Here is a 21,559-nt window from a genome sequence, read left to right on the forward strand (position 1 = left end):
ATCCCCAACTGATTTGGCATGGTTTATCAATAAAGTCATAGGTGGGTCATGGTAGGTGGCACAATAACCAGACGGGAATCTGCCCACGAACTTACCAGTGTTTTTACTGTGACTCCATCAGGTGGTTTAACATCTCCCTGGGTGATGGGATACACCTTTTTCCATGATTCACATGTTGATGAGTTAGTAATTGTCTGTACATAAAGGCTTAGGAAGCACAATTCAACCTCAGGAGGTAGGTTAAGGGGCACTGTACCCAAGTGAGGTCTAGCCCCGCCACATACATAACAATTAGTCTTGTTGTGTGAATTAGCATTATATCTCATCCATTCCAGCCACAGGTTAGTGTCTGAGAACCCATTTTCTACAGCCATGGTATCTTCAAAAGTGGGATTGGCAATAGCAACCATGTCTTTTAAAGTCTTAATGTGCGGTTTCAGTGGATTAACAGTCATGTGCGTAGTACCTACCCAGTCGGGTTATGTGAGCATGTCTTGTAAGTAAAAGGTTCCCAACTGATTGTGTGAACGACCTCCCTTCCAATACATACCCATTACATATTCCCCAGCATCCCCTGGGCTGGGATGTTCAATATTCAGAGTAAGTTTCATAGGGGTTGACCCTGCGGGTTTACACAGTGTCATTCTGGATAGTAGGGACTTCCCATTTCTGTCAACCTTATCCAAGGCACATTGGGGTTTGTAGCCCCATGTTCTACCAGTGTTCCACCCTGCTGCTTTCCAGGAACTACAGTGATGTCCCCAATGACCCCCTGTCACGTAGATGTATGGATCCTTCTTGTTGGGTATGTCTTTATATATAACAGAATGTTGTGTCTGTGGAAAGGTGCAAGTTACAATATCACAGTAATCAAAGGTGAAAGTAGCCACATGTGTGTTTGAAGAATTGTACCAAAATGTGTAAACATGATTATCTTTAGTAATAGCAACTTGTTGGGCCTCTACTAGGCCTAGCAGCAATAACACACACAGGAAGCTCATGATTCAGCGGGGGTAGCTTCCTCTGGATCAGGTTCTTTCTTGCAATGTGAAGCGTGTATCCAGGAACTTTTTCCGGCCAACTTTACTAAGGTAGCCGTGGTCAGTAACACTTGGTAAGGACCATCAAATCTCGGTTCAAGAGTGTGTTTCCATAGGAACTTCTTAACCATAACCCAGTCACCAGGAAGTAACTTGTGAGTGCCTGTATTTGACTCTGGATCTGGAATAGAGGAAAACACTTGGGCATGTATTTTGGTCAAGGCATTAGAGAGAGCAGTCACATAGTCTACCATAGCGTCTGACTGAATCTAAAGCTGTTGTGGAAAGTAACAACCTAACCTAGGCGCTGTTCCAAACAAAATCTCGTAGGGAGACAGACTAAATCTCCCCCTTGGGGTATAGCGTACACTGAATAGTGCTAAGGGAAGACTCTCGGGCCAGGGCATGTTAGTTTCCTGTGACATCTTGAGCATTCTGGCCTTTAATGTGCCATTCATGCGTTCTACCTTACCACTACTCTGTGGGTGATATGGTGTATGAAAGGCAAGGGTCACCCCCAGTGCTGTCCAGACCTCCCTTGCTAACAGAGCGGTGAAGGAGGTTCCTTGATCACTTTCAATTACTTTGGGAACTCCGTACCGGCAGACAATTTCTGTAAGAAGGTGCTTTGCTGTAGTCTTTGCTGTGAGGTTGGCAACTGGGAAAGCTTCTGGCCAACCTGAGAACATATCCACTATAACTAGTGCATACTCATACCGACCACTTTTCGGCATCTGAATATGGTCGATCTGAATCCTCTGGAAAGGATACTGTGGTCTAGCTAGATGATTGGGTGCGGCCTTAATAACTTTTCCAGGATTGCACTTGGCGGAGATAGTGCAGGATCTGCAATAGTTCCGTGTCAAAGTAGTAATACCAGGTGCCTCGAAGTATTTATCAATTACGGAGTTCATCAGATGCTTAGACAGGTGAGCAGTTCCGTGGGCCCATTGTACTACAGCTGGATACATATTTCTGGGGAGACAGAACTTGAGATTAACAGTGTAAATATCATTGTGAAGAGTTGCCCCTTTGTCTTTCCAACTCTGCTTCTCTTGAGGTGTTGCTGCAACTTGTTGTTCCCTCAACAACCTGAAAACCGTGGGTAAGGTTTGCATGGTGTAAACTGGGGTTTATTCAATGGCCACTCTACTGTCCACTTCCCACCTTTGGCGTGCTGCTTCCTTAGCAGCCTGGTCAGCTAAATGGTTGCCCTGGGCCTCTTCTGAGTTCAATCTGCCGTGGGCCTTTATCTTCAATACAGCCACCTCTTCAGGGAGTAATAAGGCATCCATTAATTTTCCAATGGCCTCCCCATGTTTCACTGGAGTACCTGTAGCTGTGAGAAACCCTCTGGTTTTCCACATTAGACCAAAGTCGTGTGCCACTCACAAGGCATATCTTGAATCTGTATAGATGTTGACACGTGTCCCCTCAGACAGTTTACAGGCCGCGGTGAGAGCAGTTAGTTCGGCCTCTTGAGCCTCTTTATGACTGCATATCCAGTATGGTATTGTCCCTGGTCATCAGCGAACCTGGAGCCATCTACAAAAAGTGTGCTATCTGGGTTTGGTAGAGCAGTTTCATACACGGTTGGTAAGTGGGTAGTTTCCATTTTCATCTGTTCAAAACAATCGTGGGGGGCCTCTGGATCTTGGCCCATGGGTGGCTGGTCTTCACATATTTCAGTATGATACCTAGGATAACCGACTGTGTTGCAATTGATGATTTTCTTAATCACCCCTGCCGATATAAGCTGTTCTTGGGTTGCAGTACTCCAAGATTTGGCCAATGGGCCAAGGTCTTTCCATGAAGGTCAGGGGACTTGGTGAACGAAACATGTGGAATAGCTACATCTCAATGGTGATAGAGGTGTGATACTTCCATTGGCAGGTGAACCAACGAGACCATGCTTCCTTTGGAATCCCACATTAAATCTGTTAGTGTGATGCGTATTTCCACCAAATGGAATAACTCTTCCTCGTAGTATAAGTCAGGGCCCGGGGTGTCTTTGAACCACAGAGTACAGTGCAACAGGTTCTCGGGTTGTTCATCATGAGGAGCCGTGATAGTGGGTACTTGAAATTCCATCCGGACATCAGGATTAATGTCTAGACTGTACCAGTAATGTGGCACTCCCCCCTTGGGAAGTGGCAGGAGAGTGGCAGGATTCAAAGTATAACATCTTTGAAGCGTTACATTGTCAGGCAGCAGAAGAGAGGTCTGCAGACGAAGATGGCGTTGTGAGGAGAGGTGTTTCGGCTGGACTTGTTGTAAGATGGCAGAAATGTCATGGGGGGCAAGCACAGTCAAAGGATGTCCCAAGACAAAATCATTGGTCTTATCCAGTAAGGCACTGGCAGCAAAAACTGCACGCAGACATGAAGGACTACCCCTAGCTACAGGGTCAAGCATGCATGAGAAATAACCAATTGGTCTCTGTCTGAGTCCATGTGTTTGGGTGAGCACCCCTGAAGCATGGCCCATCTTCTCTGAAACAAACAGTTTGAAAGGCAACTGGTAGTTAGGTAGGGCGGGTGCGGAGCAGATTGTCTTCTTCAGGGCTGTGAAACAGGTCATTGCATGGGATGACAGTGAGAAAGGCTCGCTCTTCAAGACATCATAGAGTGGCTGCATAAGTTGAGAGGCCTCCGGAATCCAAGATCTGCAGTATGTAATCAGGCCCAGGAAGGCATGTAGGGTTGATGTGTTGATGGAGGCGGCAAATTCAGAATAGCTTGAATTGTCTGTCTGGTTAGATGACGGGTGCCATGGGAGAGACAATGTCCCAAGAAGACCACAGAGGGCCGGCACCACTGTAATTTCGATTTGGATGCCTTACACCCTTCTTCAGCCAGGTAACAAAGAAGGTCCTCAGAGTCACGTTCAGCAGTTGAAAAGTCGTCAGCACAGAGAAGTAAGTCATCAACATACTGGAGCAAGACCACATCTGTGTGTGTTTTCTGCCAAGGGTTAGGGGGTACTAATATGCATGGAAGGGGTAAGGGGGTTAATATGCGTGGAAGGGGTAGGGGTGGTTCTAATATTCATGGGAAGGGTAGGGGTGGTTCTAATCGGGAGGATCCCGGCGCTGTATCCGGGTAAGTAAAACCCCTTCCCTGTAGTGACCCTTTAATGTTATTATTTAATCATTTATATAGCGACTGCAAATTCCGTAGCGCTGTACAATGGGATAAACAACTCCTAGTTTACGGAATAAGAATATACCCGGCGAGTAAAAATGCTATCCCCCCCAGATTTTTTGGGCTTCCTACGCCCATGCCTTCATTGAGGTTTAAAGACACATTTCTGTGAGGATTTCACTGTACCCTCAGATACCCATTATTTTGGATAACCTGATAGAAAGTGACAGGTGGACATGGACCTAAAATAAAATAAGGACTGTTCTTCTACACAGGGTCACTTGGGAGGTATGTATTATGCATCACATGCTTTAAATTTTTTTTTTTATTGTCACGTCACGTGTGATTCAACCATTTTAACTATTTTCCCAGTTAATCCAGACACCCAGCATCCCATCCTCCCTCAGCCTTTCTGCACAATCACGGTCTATCCCTATGACCTCATCTCATCAGGGCTAGGCGCAGCCCATCCAATCACAGCGTGCCCCAGCTGACTGACACCTCCCTCGGCCAATAGCGCGCGGCAGAAGGGCACCGTCTTTCTTGTGGCTGCACCAATCGGCGCTCGAGGCATTCCCAGCACTCTGGACTGTCTGGATAACGGTTGTGCGTACAGACCCTTTGCCAGCCGTCTCACTGAACGGAGTCTAACGGGCTGTCGGCAGCCAATCGGCTTTTCGCAGGGGCGTGGCATTGTGTATAAATAGGATCGCTCGCCGCCGCCTGTGCCAGTAGTAAATTGACGCCGTGTGTGGATATGACGACTACATCAACGTTCAGCGGGCTGGACCCGGAGGGCCGCAGCAGTTCCAGGTACCGGGAGGGGGTGCTGGTACCAGGAGGGGGAGGTGGTACCGGGTCACTTACCGCTGGGATCAGAAACAAAGGAGGTTAACCCCTCAGTACCCAGAGCCATCTCCAGACCGGGCATTCATTGCTCTCTCACCGCTCTGGCACTCGGGGGGGTTAGTGGGTGTCGGTGATGGATGCGGTTTGGCAGTGGTTCCCGGTGATGGCGAGCTGGAGGCACCACACCCGCTGAACAATGACAGCATGCTTCATGGGAATCATCCCACCCTGCGCAGGAGAAACCTGGGGGACCGGCTGCATCGTGACAGCCTCCTCCCTGCCTGCTAGGGGAACATGGGGTCATTGTGCCGGTGGGGGGGGGGGGGTCATTGTGCCGGTGGGGGGGGGGGGGTCATTGTGCCGGTGGGGGGGGGGGGTCATTGTGCCGGTGGGGGGGGGGGGGTCATTGTGCCGGGGTGGGGGGGGGGGTCTTTATGCCAGGCTGGGGGGAACATGGGGGGGTCTTTTTGGTGGGGGTGGGGTCTTTATGCCAGGCTGGGGGTAATGTCTTTATGCCAGGCTGGGGGTAATGTCTTTATGCCAGGCTGGGGATGATGGGTGTGTGGCTGGGAGTAATATCATTCTGGAGTAGTGATTGAGGGTGTCATTCCTGCAGAGGCTGTGATTGTGTGTCTGTAGTATGCTGTGATTGTGTGTGTGTCTGTAGTATGCTGCGATTGTGTATATCATGCCAAAAACAACTACGAACGTGGAATAGAAATGGGAAGTATTTCCAATGGGAACCACCCCCACTGCTGGACAATATATAACAAATCTTTATCCTACTCCGGGATTTATCCAGGGCGGTGCACTCCCATGTTCACTGATATGTAATAGATGTGTATCATGCCAATAATACTAATGTGGAAGAACAATGTTACACGCCTTGTCTGTGTAGTATGTGGAGACTGATTGAGGGAGGGGGATGTGATGGACTTGTCCTGCTGGTACTTTAACACCGGGATGGCCATTAAAGCAGACCCCTCCAGTCCTCACTAGAACACCCTCATGTGAGTTGTAGTACCTTGACAGCTGGAGGTTATTGTTCTCTTCAAGCCAGAGTTTACAGCTCACTGTGACAGGTTTTCCCTTTTATGTACAGGGCGGCTCCCTCCCTTTGTGTTTTTTTGTTCCAGGTGATGCAGGATGCTTATTTGCTGCCATCGAGGGGATCTCCTGCTCTGGGTACTCCTTGGTGCTGTTGTCAAGGCGTCTCTTATTGAGGGCTCTTTGCCTCCGAGGAGGCTCCTGCTCTGGGCACATCTGTCAAGATGAGTGGTGGGCGTCTTATTCTGCCCACCTTGCACTCTTGCAAGCTGCCTTTAAGGGAGTGTTTCTTTAAAGGGGGAGAGGCTCCCGATCTGCCCTCTGGGTGCCACCATAAAGGGGCTGCTCTGCTCCATGGCACTTGATTAATGTTGCAACTGTTTCATGCCAACATTAAGGGGAAGGGGAGATCCTGCTTTGGTCTACCATTAAAGAGAGCATCTTGCTTTGCTCTAAGGGCACATCTATTAAAGGAACACTCAAAGCACCATCACTATTACAGCACGCACTAGTGGTTATAGTGCCAGCAGCGTGTTTGCATCCACCCAATGTAAGAAGTCAAACCGTTTTAGCACAGTTGGAGTTTCTTGTGTATTGCTCCCTGCCTTGCTCTTTACTGGTGCTCAATGAGTTAGCCCAGCATTGCAGGTCAAAGCTGATGAAAGCTTCTGCTTAGGGGCTTACAGCTCTCCATACAAAGTAGGGGAGGTAGGGCCTCTTGCTTTACCCATAGGGACTGGCGTTAAGGGGGAGAGCTGCCATTGATAGGGTCTCCTTAACCCACTAAATGCCACTCTTAAGAGGGAGAGGGTCTCCTGCGCTTTGCCATCAAGGGGCTAATGCGCTGTTGCCATTAAGATTGGGGCTTCTGTTTTGACTCATGGCGCTGCTACTGAGAAGTGCTCCTTTTCCCACTGTGCCACCCAAAAGGGCAGAGGGCTTCTTGCGTTCCTCTCCAGGTACGATGGTTAAAGGGACACTGTAGACACTATAACAAAAGTGGATATAGTGTCTGGAATCCCCTGGTGCTGTCCTTTTCAGCATTAAACGTTTTTTATTTTTGTGCTAAATGAGTCCCAAACAGCCCATCGATACTCTGATGCTTGGCTAATGAGGAAGCATTAGCCTGAGTGTCAGCTGACAGCATTTAGCCTATCACAGTGCCCATTGGAAGTATTAATTGGTAAGGCTAGAAGGAAGAGTGTAATTTCTCATTTAGTGTTAAACTGCTTGAAAATGATTTAAAACTCAAGGGACAATGCCAGGAGACTCTGGGCACTATAACCAATTTAATGAGATGTAATAATAGTGTTTACAGTGTCCCTTTAAGCCTGGATGCTGCTGGGTGAGGTTAGTTACTGTCTCAGCAGTATTTTAGCTGTGAGGTTAACAAAGGAAACTCTGCTCTCATGTTAAATGCAGAGCAGCCAGTGATCCTTCTGCTCAATCAGGCTCACAGTGTACCTATTATACTCTATAAACTAGAACTATAATGCATTAGTTATTGCTGCTTTTAGGCTGGATTTAACCTGTGCTTCACCTGCTGATTCTGTATTTATTCACCCTTTCCACGGTTTAGGTGCCTGGAATTAACTTAAAGGGATACTATAGGTGACAGGAATACAAAGCTGTATTCCTGGCACTTTAGCTCACTGTGCCTCACCCCTCTCTGGCATCCCATCGCGGTAAATAAAGGGTTAAAAACCATTTATTTACTTGCATTATCCCAGCGCCGATGGCCCTTGGCGCTGGGTCGTGGATCCACCTCATCCTCTGTCCAGTGACGAGCAGGCGCTAATGCCCATGTGCGGCAAATGCCGCGTGTGCATTAAACATACCCACAGGAAAGTATTCAATCAGTGCTTTCCTATGGGGGGGAGGGGGAATCTGACGCTGGAAATCCTCATGCAGAGCGTGGGGACGTGCAGCGTAAGAGACCAGACCAAAAGTCCGTTTGGATGCAGGAAGCGCCTCGAGTGGCTATCCCTTTAAAGGAAAACTATAATGCTAGGAATACAAAACTATCCCCAACAATATATATTGCCTTCTGATTTTTGAATTGGCATGCAGTTATTTACTAAATTGAGAATTCAAAGCATTTGAAATGTAAGGCAAGAGTAGCTAAATGGAAAGCAGAACTCATTTTCCCAGTTGGCTATTTAGATTTAAAAATAATCTTGACTTCTCACTATAGTGAATTACCATGTAGGGGTATAAAATTCACAAATTGGTAGAAATACGTGATGAAATGGCCTCATATTAAATAGCCCAGGTTCTTATATGGTTTGACACTTTCCAGCTATGTCCGGTCCAGTCTCTTCAGATATCTCTAAAGTCCCTTCTTCAACATTAGTGACATCAGTTCAACATGTCTGTAAAAACAATTCATTGGCTTTTCAGCTGATGCTCTCAATTTAATTGCATACAAATCCAGAAGAAAGCGGTCTATAGGGGCCAAATAGATTTTTAGCTTAATCCACAGATGCTGGATTGGAGACCCAGGAGATAGCTTTTTGTGTTCCCACAGGCTCCAGACTTTATTGCCTTTAAATGCAATGCTGGCAAATTGCTCGCCTCTCTCAAAGAGAATCTGTTATTTTACTTAAGCCAGATTGCATTTAAGATGGCCTCTATTTTAGTGCATACATGTAAATCCTAAGGGAGTCTAAAGAGAATTCATAAAGGCACTCTGCAATAGTTCCAAGCCTTCACATTGTGCTTAGTCTTACCAAAGAGGGCAAAAGATGGCTACTCCCACTTGGCAAGAGTAAGCAAGGAGATTCATTGAACATAATTACTAGCCTACCCATTCATTACAAAAAATATATTTTCAGTATTTTATTTTCACTAAGGCAGTTTTTATTTTAGATTTTACTGTCCCTTAAAGTTTCTCTGTACCATAACGAGAGTAGATTTTTCTTGGCTTTTAAAATGGCCAATAAATACTGGTTATAGGGGTAATGAAGATGCAAGGTGTTTAATGCATCTGACTTACACTTGTGTTTGTTCCCGCAGGATCCTTAGGCCTCCAGGCGGAGGGTCAAGCTTCACGTTTGGTGTTGGTGACCAGCCATCACAACCTACTAGACGGCATAAGATGGCTTCCAACATATTTGGAATATCCGACTATAACAGTCTGTCTGAACCTTGTGTCCAGGAAACAGGTAAGTGTCACTGCATTGTATGGTACATGGGACCTAGTTGTTAATGTAACAAACCTGTGCAGGTAAAACAGATGATACATGATTGTCCTCCATAGTGAAGGAAAACACTTCTAGGAGAGAGCTACAATATTAATTTTCTCAATGTATGTCATACATGCATCTGAATTTTATTTTACATCTTGTACATCTACCTGTGGACTCCATACACTGATCAGCCGCAACAATAAAACCACCTGCCTAATACTGTGTAGATCCCCCTTGTACTCCCAAAACTGCTCTAATGCATCGAGGCATGGACTCCACAAGACCTCTGAACATGTCCTGTGGAATATTGCACTAGGACATAAGCAGCTGATTCTGCATATTGTAGGGTGGGGCATCCATGGATCGGATTTGGTCCCGCACATCCCACAGATGCTCAGTCAGATTGAGATCTGGGGAATTTAAAGGCCAAGGAAATACAATGAACTCTTTGTGTATGTGGTGTGCAACATTCTCTAGTTAAGTGGTACGTTTCAAAGGGAACATCCACATGAATGCCAGGACCTATGGTTCCCAGCATCACATTGCGTAGAGCATAACACTGCCAGCCTGTCTCCTTCCCACAGTGCATTCTGCTGCCATCTCTTCCCAAAGTAAACTGTGCACAAACATGCAGCCATCCACCTGATCTAAAAGAAAACGTGATTCATCAGACCAGGCAACCTTCCTTTGCTTCATAATCCAGTTCTGATGCTCAAGGCCCCACTTGAAGCTACTTTTGGCGGTGGACAGTGGTTATCATGGGCACTCTGACCAATCTGCAGCTATGCTGCAAACTATGATACACTGTGTGTTCTAACGCCTCTCTATCATGGCCAGCATTAAGTTTTTCAGCAATTTGAGCTATTGTAGCTAATCTGTGTGATCGGAAAAGACTGGCTAGCCTTCTCTCCTCACATGCATCAATGATCCTGATGCTGGTTTATCAGTTGTCCTTTCTTGCAGCAGTTTTTGTAGGCACTAACCACTCCCACAAGACCTGCCATTTTGGAGATGCTCTGATCCACTTGTCTAGCAATCACTATTTGTCCCTTGTCAAAGTCACTCAGATCTTTTTGCTTGCCCATTTTTTCTGCTTCCATATTCCATCCCTTGACAGGTGCCATTGTAACCATATAATCAATGTCGTTCACTTCACCTGTCGATGGTTTTAATGTTGTGACTGATCAGTGTATTTGTCGTCTTCACCTATCTCAAGGATGTAGAATCAAAGGTTGAAAATTATTTTAATAGTTGTTTAGGGGACAATAGTTTCTCTAGCAAATTAATAGTCCTTAAAGCGGCTTAGACTTTTTTCCAGCTTTCCTGTGCCCCTTCTGTATTAATGACTGTATCCACCCCACTTGCCATTTGGTTTTATATCTCTCTGCTCTTTTGCTGGATATCATTAAACTGCCAGTGCCCCCACTCTGTATTAAACGGCATTGCTTCTTATAGGAAAGCATTGGGAGGCGAATGCGCAGCAAAGCGCCACACTTCTCTGATCAGCATCTGCTCATAGAGATGCAGTGAATCAGTGCATCTCTATGGGGAATGTTCAGCACCTCCATACAGAGCATGCAGTTGCTGAACGTTGGTGCTGCTGCCCGAGGAAGCACCTCTAGTGGCCATCTGAGTGACTGCCACTGGAGGTGTCCAGAAACAGCAATGTAAACCTCTTTTCTCTGGAAAGGCAGTGTTTATATGAAAATGCCTGCAGGGACATGCTATAAAAGCCAGAACTACATTTAAGCTGTAGTTCTAGTGATTAGTGTCCCTTGAAGCATATGGGGCAACATTAACCTGTTCTAAAAGCATGCAACTGTCTAATGTACCTAAATATTAGCCACTATTACAAATATGCTGCTACTTTCAGACCGCACTAGGTGGTTCATTTATCAAAGCTTAAAGGGACACGGTAGGCACTCAGACCACTTCAGCTCATTGAAGTGGTCTGGGTGCAATGTCCTATGTCCCTTCAGTGGTAATTATTAATTTCTGAGAAACTGAAATTAGTTCTAGAGGGATGTCCGGGTGCTTTAGATGACTTTTGGTCATCTAAAGGACGCTGGATGTCCTTGCACTCTGCATGAGGACATCCAGCATCACCGTAAACCCCATAGGAAAGCATTGATGCTTTCCTATGAGGAGATCCGAATGTGAGCGCAGCCATTGCTGTGCATGCGCATTAAATCTTCCCCGCTCGCTGATGGCGGTGGAGGAGCTAGCCTTCACTTCGCACATGCATTAATGAGCCTTGGGCACCCATGATCCTGATGCAGGTCCCTCTGTGCCGAGGGACATTGCCGAGGGAGGAGGGCAATGTAGTTTTCTATAGAATCTCTTTAATACTCCATCTCCAATGGAAATTGAGAAAATATGAAGCATGGAAAACTCTAAAGCAGTGTTCAAAATATATAAACTAAGATTATGCTGAAACCTGGCTTTTTTTTTTTTTTTTTTCATGAGAGCCTGGAAATTGGGTACATGTTTCATAAACACTGTCACAAGTATTAACACCAATAGAAATTTTAGCAGCAGACTAACAGACACAAATATTCCTAGTGGCTCAAAAGATCTAATTCTAACCCTAGGTGCACCTGCTATTGCAGCAGCGCAAGGGGACTCTGAAGACACGAATACAGAGTGGACGTGCCCTTCTGTGGAGTGCGACAGCGCTGATGTGGTTTGTATTATTTTTCCATCAAATATAGTCATTTATACACTTGTTAAAGGTCTCCTTCCTGGCCACACATTTCTCTTAATGGGAATAAACTGACACCATTTTTTTTTTTAGGATAAGTAGATTTATCCCCAGACAACAGTTGTACACATTTTGGATGAGTGGAACATTTAACATCTGCTGTCAGTTTACATATAGCACAGCTACTGTTTATTGAACTTGACTATATGCAGCTATTGGCATAGATGCAATCTGTGATTTGCCTCTCTTCTGGCAGTCAGGTCAAGTTGTGCTTATAGTGGAAAAGTTGGTATAGTGAGCCTGGGCCTTGTTGCTTTAAGCTAGGTGGTAACCAAAGGTAGGGCTACAACAAAGCAAAAATTGACTGGTATTTCTAGCACAGAATAGGTCCTTGCACCATAACCACCTGCAAATGTGTAGTGCTTAAAACAAACAAAAACAATGTAATTAGACAGATTGGGCAATAAAGGAAGTTTAAATATTAGATCTCTCTTTACAGGAAATGCTTAGGTCATGTGTAAGTCACATGCAGGCGTGGCTGGAGCTGCATAGAAAAGTTTTATTTCAATTTCTAAATGACAGAATTGTCTAATGAAAGCTAGTATCTCTTCATTCTACAGACTGGCAGTGGCATGTGAGCCTGCTGGCGCACATATTGCGATATTAACTGTGGAAATATATCGCAATATGTACACACACTGTATTGGCTGTACACCCCAATCTGAATGATTTGTTAGCCAGCTCATTAAAGGACCACTCTAGGCACCCAGACCACTTCAGCTTAATGAAGTTGTCTGGGTGCCAGGTCCAGCTAGGGTTAACCCATTTATTTTTTTTTTATAAACATAGCAGTTTCAGAGAAACTGCTATGTTTATAAATGGGTTAATCCAGCCCTCAAAGCCTCTAGTGGCTGTCTCATGGACAGCCGCTAGAGTCGCTTGCATGATTCTCACTGTGAAAATCAGTGAGAGTACGCAAGCGTCCATAGGAAAGCATTGATAATGCTTTCCTATGAGACCAGCTGAATGCGCGCGCAGCTCTTGCCGCGCGTGCGCATTCAGCCGAATGAGAGGAGAGGAGGATCGGAGGAGAAGAGCTCCCCGCCCGGCGCTGGAGAAAGGCAAGTTTTTAACCCCTTTCCTCTCCCCAGAGCCCGGCGGGAGGGGGTCCCTGAGTTTGGGGGCACCCTCAGGGCACTATAATGCCAGGAAAATGAGTTTTCCTGGCACTATAGTGGTCCTTTAAGTCTGCCTTGGGCACCATTTGGTGTAGGTTTGATCCTGAATAGGTGTGAATTGTGTATTGAGTCCCACAAGTTTATCTGGAATAGAGTAATTTTATTTTATGGGTAAAAAGGAAACTTCATGGTCAGTGGACCATGAGAATGGATATTGGATAATTAGTACTGATTCTAGGTACAGGTGATAAATTCTGTATCACCCTATCTTCACAATTTTTGTAATGTGAGGTGTAGCTTTAAAAAAAAAAAAAAAAACAGTAGTGCTTAAGTTATTGTGCATAATTAATTGCATGTCCAAAACAGGATTTAATGAATGTCTTCTCCTCCATACAGGTTGAACAGGAAGCACCTGGTGAGTACTTACATTGTTGTATAAAACTTTGCAAATACAGAATAAATTGTTAGATGGCACCAAACAAACGCTATCTCTTCTTTAATAGAAATCATTGATGGAAATGAGGAACCCAAGTCCATTGGAGTATCTGCAGAGTCTGTAGCTTCTGTAACCATTCCCACCAGAAGAAATCCCCCTGGTGGAAAGTCCAGCCTGATTCTTGGATAAACAATCAATTTTGGACTTTAATATTTTTTCCCCACTTTCATCTGTTTATGTATTTTCTTATTTGAAGCACTTTGTCTTGCCATTTTTAAATACTTGTGTCCCCTGACTCTACTGGAAGGCGCATGGAATGAATTTTCGGATAGTGTTTTTTTTTTTTTGCTTTTTTTTTTATCAATGCTCACATATAATAAAGAATGTTTCAATGTATGCTGGGGTCTGATCTATATGTCAAACTAATGCTCTGTAAAACAACTAAGGAATTTTCCAAACTGACACAGCCTCTAAAGCTGAAATCTGGCTATAAAAAACCCAAAGCTAATACTATAGAAAGTACTGAACATTTAAGTTACACTTGCAAGCACCGTAACCACTACAACATGATGTAGTGGTTATGGTGCCAGGGATGTTCTGACACTCGAGTAGTCAAAGCATTTTAGTACTGTTTGACTATTGGTGTCTGCCAGGCTCCGCTCCCTGACTTTCCGAGCTAAGCATTTAAAAACACCTTAGATTTCAATTTTAAATTGCCAGTAGTGTTGTATAATCAAAGCCATCAGAGAGTACATTTGACCAATAAAACTCACTTTAGTTTGCTGAAGTTTGGATGTTGCGATCATAAAATGAATTTCCCATTAAACTTTATTTAAAACTTGCGTTCAAATTCTGTTAAAAATGGCGTGACTACTTACAATGGAGGTGTCAGTGCACTCCTTGCACCATAATTACAGCTGGCAAGGCTTGGGGTATTCTTAAACAATACTTAATACAGTAGATTATAGGCTGAAACAATCAAAAATAGAAAATTAACATTACAATTTTTAGTAATCCGCTCTATAAAAAGTTCTAATTACTAGGTATTTATATAGCACAGACATCTTCCACAGTGCTGTACAACAAAGAATACAAAGTAAGCATGTGGATGAATACAAAAGGAACAGAGGACCCAGACTGAGCTACAATCTAGCAAATATAGTACTTGTATCTTGTGATGACTATTATCCACAAACTGCTACAGTGTATCTGTGCTGCATTTAAACCTTTATAGCTATGTGGCTTTCTGCAGTGTAACACCCCTTTTTCTGGCTAATGGCAAACTAGACAGATTTCAACAGGTAAAATAACGGTTTAAAACTGGAATGTTTCTTAAACTCTAAATTACTATAATCCCATTTGTGGCACTAAATGTGTTAAAATACTCCATTTTGTTCAGCATCTGGGAGGTTCTCCTTACTGTAGCTCTCTGCCTCCTCCTGTGGTGGTATAATTACTTATAAGTTGTATCCAACTCTTTTATGAGAGTAACTCCTTTCCACTTTAAACTATAGTTCAAAGCAAGTGAGGCCAGAAACCATGCTGTTAATAAGGGAAGTTTATTAAAGTAGTGTTTCCCCCAAAATAAGACATCCCCTGAAACCAAGCTCTAGCTTATTTTCAGGGGATATTCATAATATAAGCCCTGGTTGCTAGTTTGCTAATCTATGTTCGGGTAATTTTCCCCAGACATATTCGGGAGATTCCATTTGCAAGTAAGCTTATCAATTTTTGGGAAACTTTCCCCAGATTTTTTTTTTGGGGGGGGATTCTGTGCCCTAGTGAACTGGTCTGTGTTCAGGGGAATTCCCTACAAACATAAAACTGCTTTTTTTTTTTTTTTTTTTTTATAATTCTTTTTTTGTTTTTGCATGGAAATACAGTCTGGTGTGCTGCGCCACAATAGCTGCAGCCGACCATTCATTCAGTAACATAAAGTAACATAGTATGAGAAATACAGAGCACTTTGTCAAAGTGGTAGATATGAGAAAAAAAAAATAAAAAGAGAAAAGTATAACCAAACAATATTAACGTTGCAGACATGGGAGGTAAACACATTATGGTGTGAGATTCCAGTTTATCTAGTCTCTTTGCGACAATGGTGATTTGTGGGGTGTTACATTAATAGAGCCCATCAGGGGAAGGAATGCCGTTTCTTCTATATGGCTAGGTCTGCTTTTTAGTGTCAAATGCATTAATTCTGCTCTAGTCAGCAAGATGTGTATGATTAAGTTGTATAGTCTGGCGTCTTGCCTGAGAATGGAAAGACATCTATGGATGCTGCATATGTATGCTAATCTTATCACTAAGACTGTGGCTCGGATCCCCGGACCGACCATCAGGGGTAACCCACCTTTACCCACATTTTTCCTTTCAGATTAGAGGCAGTGCTTATACCACAGGGATATCCAATCTGGAGGGAAAAAACAGGCAGGCAAATCTGCAAACATTTTAACCCCTCCCCTAATTACCTCCTTTCCAATAAGTAGCAGCTCTTCCTGAACATCCCCAGTTCTTTGCCTGCCTTCGGCAGGGGAGGTTATACAGGAGGTTCTCCAGGAAGCAGGTGAGAAGGGCTGAGGCTCGGGAGGCTCTGCTTCCTTGATGTTCGGGTAAGTAGCGTTTAACACGCCGGACGGCGTGGTCCCTCAGAATTTATTCCGTCTCTTGCCGTGCCAGGTGCCGGTCAGACGAAGGACGCAGGCGTGCGTCGGCTGGGAGGTCCTGTCGGTGGAACGCACGCACAGGTTGCGTTGCGTTCCACCAGGGAGTCGCAGAGCGCTATGCACATGCGCAATGCGAACCTGGATTCAGGCGCCAAATTTGAACTTGGCGTTTTTGTTTGGTTACAGGACTTAAAAGGAGCATTACCCGCAGCAACCTCTGTTTGCCAGGAGCTCTCAGAACGGTTGCAAAGTGTGTTTCTCACCTGCCCTCCAACACACTCTCAGGCCATTTAAGGTAAGACTGATTAAGTTTTTATTTAAATGGTTCTAGCCTGAATCTTTAAGGCAAATTTTTTTTTTTTATTTTCCCCTTTTTGTTTTCTGTTCCCAGTATATAATCCTATAAATTTGGATAAAGTGCTGAGAAGGGGAAATGTACATCTAAGCCAAGCATTAATGTGCTCTGGGTGTGGCCATCTTTTGCCAGATGGTTTTAAAAAGGAAACTTTGCTCTGTGTGTTCAAAGAAGCTTCAGAGGAAGCACAAAGAACAGAAATGTCCACTTTCTCGGCTGGTTGCAACAAAGTATGCAGCAAACAGTTGTGGATATGTAGTCAGCAGCATTTCAGACAATCCTGGCGTCGGTTGCCCAGGATTCACAGATTGTAATACATGCTAACAAAAGCCTAAGTTCTTGGGAAGTTCCGATACTAGTTTTGGAACTAGTGGTTCTGAGTATGGCGATAATTCAGGCAGTGTCTCATCAAATGAGAAATCTGCATTCCCAGAAGAATCCATTTGGGGAATTGATTAAAGAAGTGCAGTTGCATTTGAACTTGAGGAAACAGGGAAGAAGTCCAATATGTTTTCTTTTTCTCCCACAGATTAGGGAGTTGATTTCAAAGAATGGAAAATTCCCAAGTTACAAGCTGTTTATTTCTGGACAAGTTTAAATCTCTCTTTTTCCATAGAAGCGGAACAAGAATTTAAGCTGGATACAGTCCCTGTAGTGGGCGTTCCTATTGCTCAAATAGGTAAGAAGACTACAGTACCGATTGGAGACTCAATCGGGCTGAGGATGTCATGGAAATACGCATGGACTCCTCCTTAAAAAAGCTGTTCATCTCTTCTGCAGCCCAAACTAAAGCTTTGATTGCGGGGGCATCCGTTGCCAAGACCCAATGACTTTGGTGGGAAGGCTTAGAAATTGTCTAGCGGATGCGGCACCTAAAAATTCACTGTGTGAACTAACCTTTGAGCAAGGAAGACTGTTCGGCTCGAAATTGGATGAGTTGTTAAAACAGATGACAGAGTCGGATAAGAAGCAGTTTCCAAGCTGGAATTCGGAGATGCTTCCCTTATTTCAAAGTTATAGGAGAAGGAAAGTTCCTTTAAAGGAAAGACATCAAGGCACCTATTCAGGACTTTTCTTGGTGCCGAAACCAGATGGATCGTTCAGACCCATGATAGACCTAATAGCCATTAACAGGCGGATTATCATATTAAAATTCCTCAGGGAGTCAATAAAATAGCGACTCTGCTTATTCATCCAATAAGTTGGTTTGCGTCCCTGGATTACAAGATGCCTATCTTCAAGTATCCATAGCAGAATCCAGCAAAAATCTTCTAAGGTTTGCTGTGTGCTGCCAATCGGTAGACCAGACATTACCAATTCAGAGCACTGTCTTTCGGTCTGTCATCAGCGCCCAGGTTATTCACAAAGCTTCTAGTAGTCGTCTCAGCTTTTCTAAGATGTATGGGCATCGCTGTCATTCCTGGTTTGGACGACTGTCTGTTGTGTGCTGTGTCCCAGGATCAGCTACAGTTAGTCCTGGGGACAGCTATATAATCGATGGGAAACATGGCTGGCTAATACATGTCAACAAATCGGAACTTAACTTAACTTTAGTATCATTTTATTTTTACGCAAACTTCTACTCTGAAGAATTCACTGGTCTGGTTTGTGATTTTTATTCAGTTTCTTGCTCAATTCCCTGGAATTGGTTTAACATATTCTTTGAGAGTTTGGCAATCCCTTTAGGATATGTCAGGGGTGGCATGCATTTGGTTCATAAGGAATTATTTGTTCAGAAATTTCTGACAAGATTCCCCTGTTGTGATGGGGAATATTATAATTTCCTTTCTGCAATTAAAGGTATTCTTTTGGGCTCATATGATCCAGGTAAGTTTTCGATACTTGGTGTTGCAAGTATTTTAATTAACACTGGGAGGTCTAGCCCAATGGGTCATTCTACCAGGTTTACTATTTCAGGTATAATTCACCTGCTACCAGAACAAGAGAGGGAACTCCTTAACAGGTATCTCCTTTGCGGTCCTCTCTCCTGATATTCATGGGGATCCTTCTAGGGGTCCTTATATGTGGAATTTGCAACCAATGTATGGCTTTAAGTGGTTGTTTCATCCTACATAAAATTATGTAATGCAGCTTGTTGATGACAAACATTTGACTGATATGTTTTTACATGGTCTCTGTACCTAGATCGGTATAAGTTATGGTCACTCCTAACATTGCATTGATGTAATACTTGTGGATTATATACTTGTATTGGTGTTGATATCTTACAGATAATACAAACTGCTTATTATCGCCATAGGCTCTGCCACTAGTATTTCAGCACTATATGAAGATAAGGTAAGAGTAAGTAAGCGGTTGTTTATTCTCATAAGGATAACTGAATATCCTCTACTATCCTGCTTATTATGTGTCGGTTACCACAATGGATCATGTGCCTCTGGTTACCACCTTCTCATCAATGATTCTTCTTGCCTTTGCCTAGTGATGTCATTGGTTTATACCTCTCCTGTGACTGATCATTACTGTATCAATTCATCCACGGTGTGAGGTATTGTTGTGAGCCTGATTTTTGATATATATATATATATATGCGTTATTGCAGTGTTTTAATAACACTTATTTCTCTACTAGGCTCTGCCTCTTTCTGACAGGCAGGTATTGATTTGTTTCCTGTATCCACAGGTAAGTAGTTCACAAGGCAAGAGGAAGCAGTGTGAACAGTCCTTAATAATCATATCCAGGAAGTAATTGGATTCTCAGTGTAATTCTCTCCGTGTTGAAAGCATGGTGTGTCTGTTCTCATCCAACATTCTGTTATGCCTTTGTCAAGGTTCTGATCTGATGAGGTCATCGTTTTGGTTTTAAATTTTATGTCAAAATGGCATTATCCTTATCTAACTTAGGCTATCATGGCCTTAATTCCTTTCGGACTCTCATTATTCAGGATATTTCAGATATTGAATGCCAGGAGATTGCTGACCTTGCAGCCTCTAGGTTAATTTACTTGTCTGAGCAGAATGTATGACCATATCCTATGGATGTCTTGTTTGGCTTTTTTAAAGTCTTCTAAAATGTATGCAGCTCAATAATAGTTTTATAGCTATTAGCTGTTTTTGAACTCTGTCCCTCCCTCTATATATACTGCTTGGGTAATCCCCATTTCAGGAGGAATTCTAGAGGACGCCATGGTGCCTCTTCCGACCCTTCGGAAATTCAAATTGATGGCCTGGTTTCTGAACTCCAGATTTTAGAGAGTAAAGGTCTGGATCCTGAAGTTATAAAAATTTTTGTTGGCAACTTACTAGGAATCTACTTCAAGGTTCTACGCTAGGATTTCGAAGTTTTTTTCAGCGGTGTTGTAGGTTTGTAGTCAACCCTGTTTCCGCGTCCATCCAGAAGATTCTATGCTTACTTCAGATGGGATTTGCAAAAGGTCTTAAACCTGCTTCATTTAGATTACAGGTTTCTGCTATCAGTTTCGTCTCCCTCAGATGCTTCACCTCGAATTTTCTGATTTCAAGGTTCTTCAGAGCTCTGACACGTTTGGTGCCCTTTGTTAGGGAGACCTGTCCTCCCTGGGATCTGAATTTGGCCTTTCCGCGCTTTGTGTACCGCCTTTTGAACCATTGGAAGAAGTGTCCCTGAAGATGTTTTCATTGAATACCATTTTCTTTTGGTGGCTATTGCGTCAGCTAAAAGAGTATGTGAGATCCGAGCGCTTCGGGAGAATTGTCCCTTTTTGGTTTTCATCAGGACAAGGAGGTTCTGAAGCTCGATCCTGCAGGTATCGCTGAAATTTTATCTGTTGCCAATGTCAACCGAGAAGTGGTTTTGCCGACCTTTTGTCGGAATCCGTCTAATGCTTTGGTAAGTATTTTTTTTTTTTCTGCTTAGACGTAAAGATATGTCTTTTGCAATATCTAAAAGCGACGGAATCCTTCCGGAAGGATATCGGTATGTTTGTCTTGTTCAAAGGCACAAAGAAAAGGTATGTTGGTTTCGAAGAGTTCTCTGGCTAGCTGACTGAAGGATTGTATTCTGTTATCTTATTCTAGGAGTGGCACGGAATTTGCAGGCCCTATAAAGGCACTTTCTCCTAGAGCTGTTTCACCGTCATGGGCTCTGCGAGCAGCTGCTTCTCCTTCTCGAATTTGTTCAGCTGCTAATCCGTCCTCTCTCCATACGTTCTCAAGTCACTACAAGTGGGACATACTGGCCTCGGAGTATGCGGTTTTTGGGCGCAAGGTGCTTCAAGTAGTAGTGAACTGAAACCCGCCCTCAGGATCTGCTTTATTATATCCCTGTGGTATAAGCACTGCCTCTAATCTGAAAGGAAAAACATAAATTTTACTTACCGAAAATTTCTTTTTCCTGAAGATTAGAGGCAGTGCTACAGTTCCCGCCCCTTTTTCTAATAAACTCAGTAATTTTGCAGCTGTTTGGCTTATGTATTTTCTGGGGATGTTCAGGAAGAGCTGCTACTTATTGGAAAGGAGGTAATTAGGGGAGGGGTTAAAATGTTTGGAGATTTGCCTGCCTGTTTTTTCCCTCCAGATTGGATATCCCTGTGGTATAAGCACTGCCTCTAATCTTCAGGAAAAAGACATTTTCGGTAAGTAAAATTTATGTTTTCCTTGCTGTGGCAATTACTTAAGTGGGCAGAACGGTTAAACTTCCGATCACGTAAAAATAATAGTCTTCCTTAATGACTAAAGAGTGCAGAGAAATTATAACTTGAAAAAAGGTTCTTTCTAGACCCATCGGAGCACGATAATGCATGTGAACGCTAGAGTATTCTTCATAGTATAGTAGGATTTGCAGTGACTTATGTCATAATATGGATTGCTAATCTACCAGGCTGTCTACGCTGCACCAACATTATGAATGCATAGTGAACTGTACAAGTTATAAAGCGGCCGCCCAGGTCCTGGCAGCTTTGCCATACAATGCGGTGCCTCCCTTGTGACTTGTTAGGAGCCTATTTCCAAAAACATT

General features: G+C 43.7%; 1 protein-coding gene across 1 annotated transcript; it reads left to right on the forward strand.

Moving 5' to 3' along the window:
* Positions 1–4,756: 4,756 nt before the first annotated feature.
* Positions 4,757–13,978, forward strand: JPT1 (Jupiter microtubule associated homolog 1). Its single transcript, XM_063425485.1, has 5 exons — positions 4,757–4,996; positions 9,095–9,243; positions 11,859–11,950; positions 13,543–13,561; positions 13,650–13,978. Exons 1-5 carry the CDS (start codon positions 4,941–4,943, stop codon positions 13,769–13,771), a joined length of 438 nt encoding a protein of 145 aa, XP_063281555.1. The 5' UTR covers positions 4,757–4,940; the 3' UTR covers positions 13,772–13,978.
* The last annotated feature ends 7,581 nt before the right edge of the window (positions 13,979–21,559 follow it).

The sequence above is a fragment of the Pelobates fuscus genome, chromosome 6, assembly GCF_036172605.1.
Source record: "Pelobates fuscus isolate aPelFus1 chromosome 6, aPelFus1.pri, whole genome shotgun sequence".
NCBI lineage: Eukaryota > Metazoa > Chordata > Amphibia > Anura > Pelobatidae > Pelobates > Pelobates fuscus.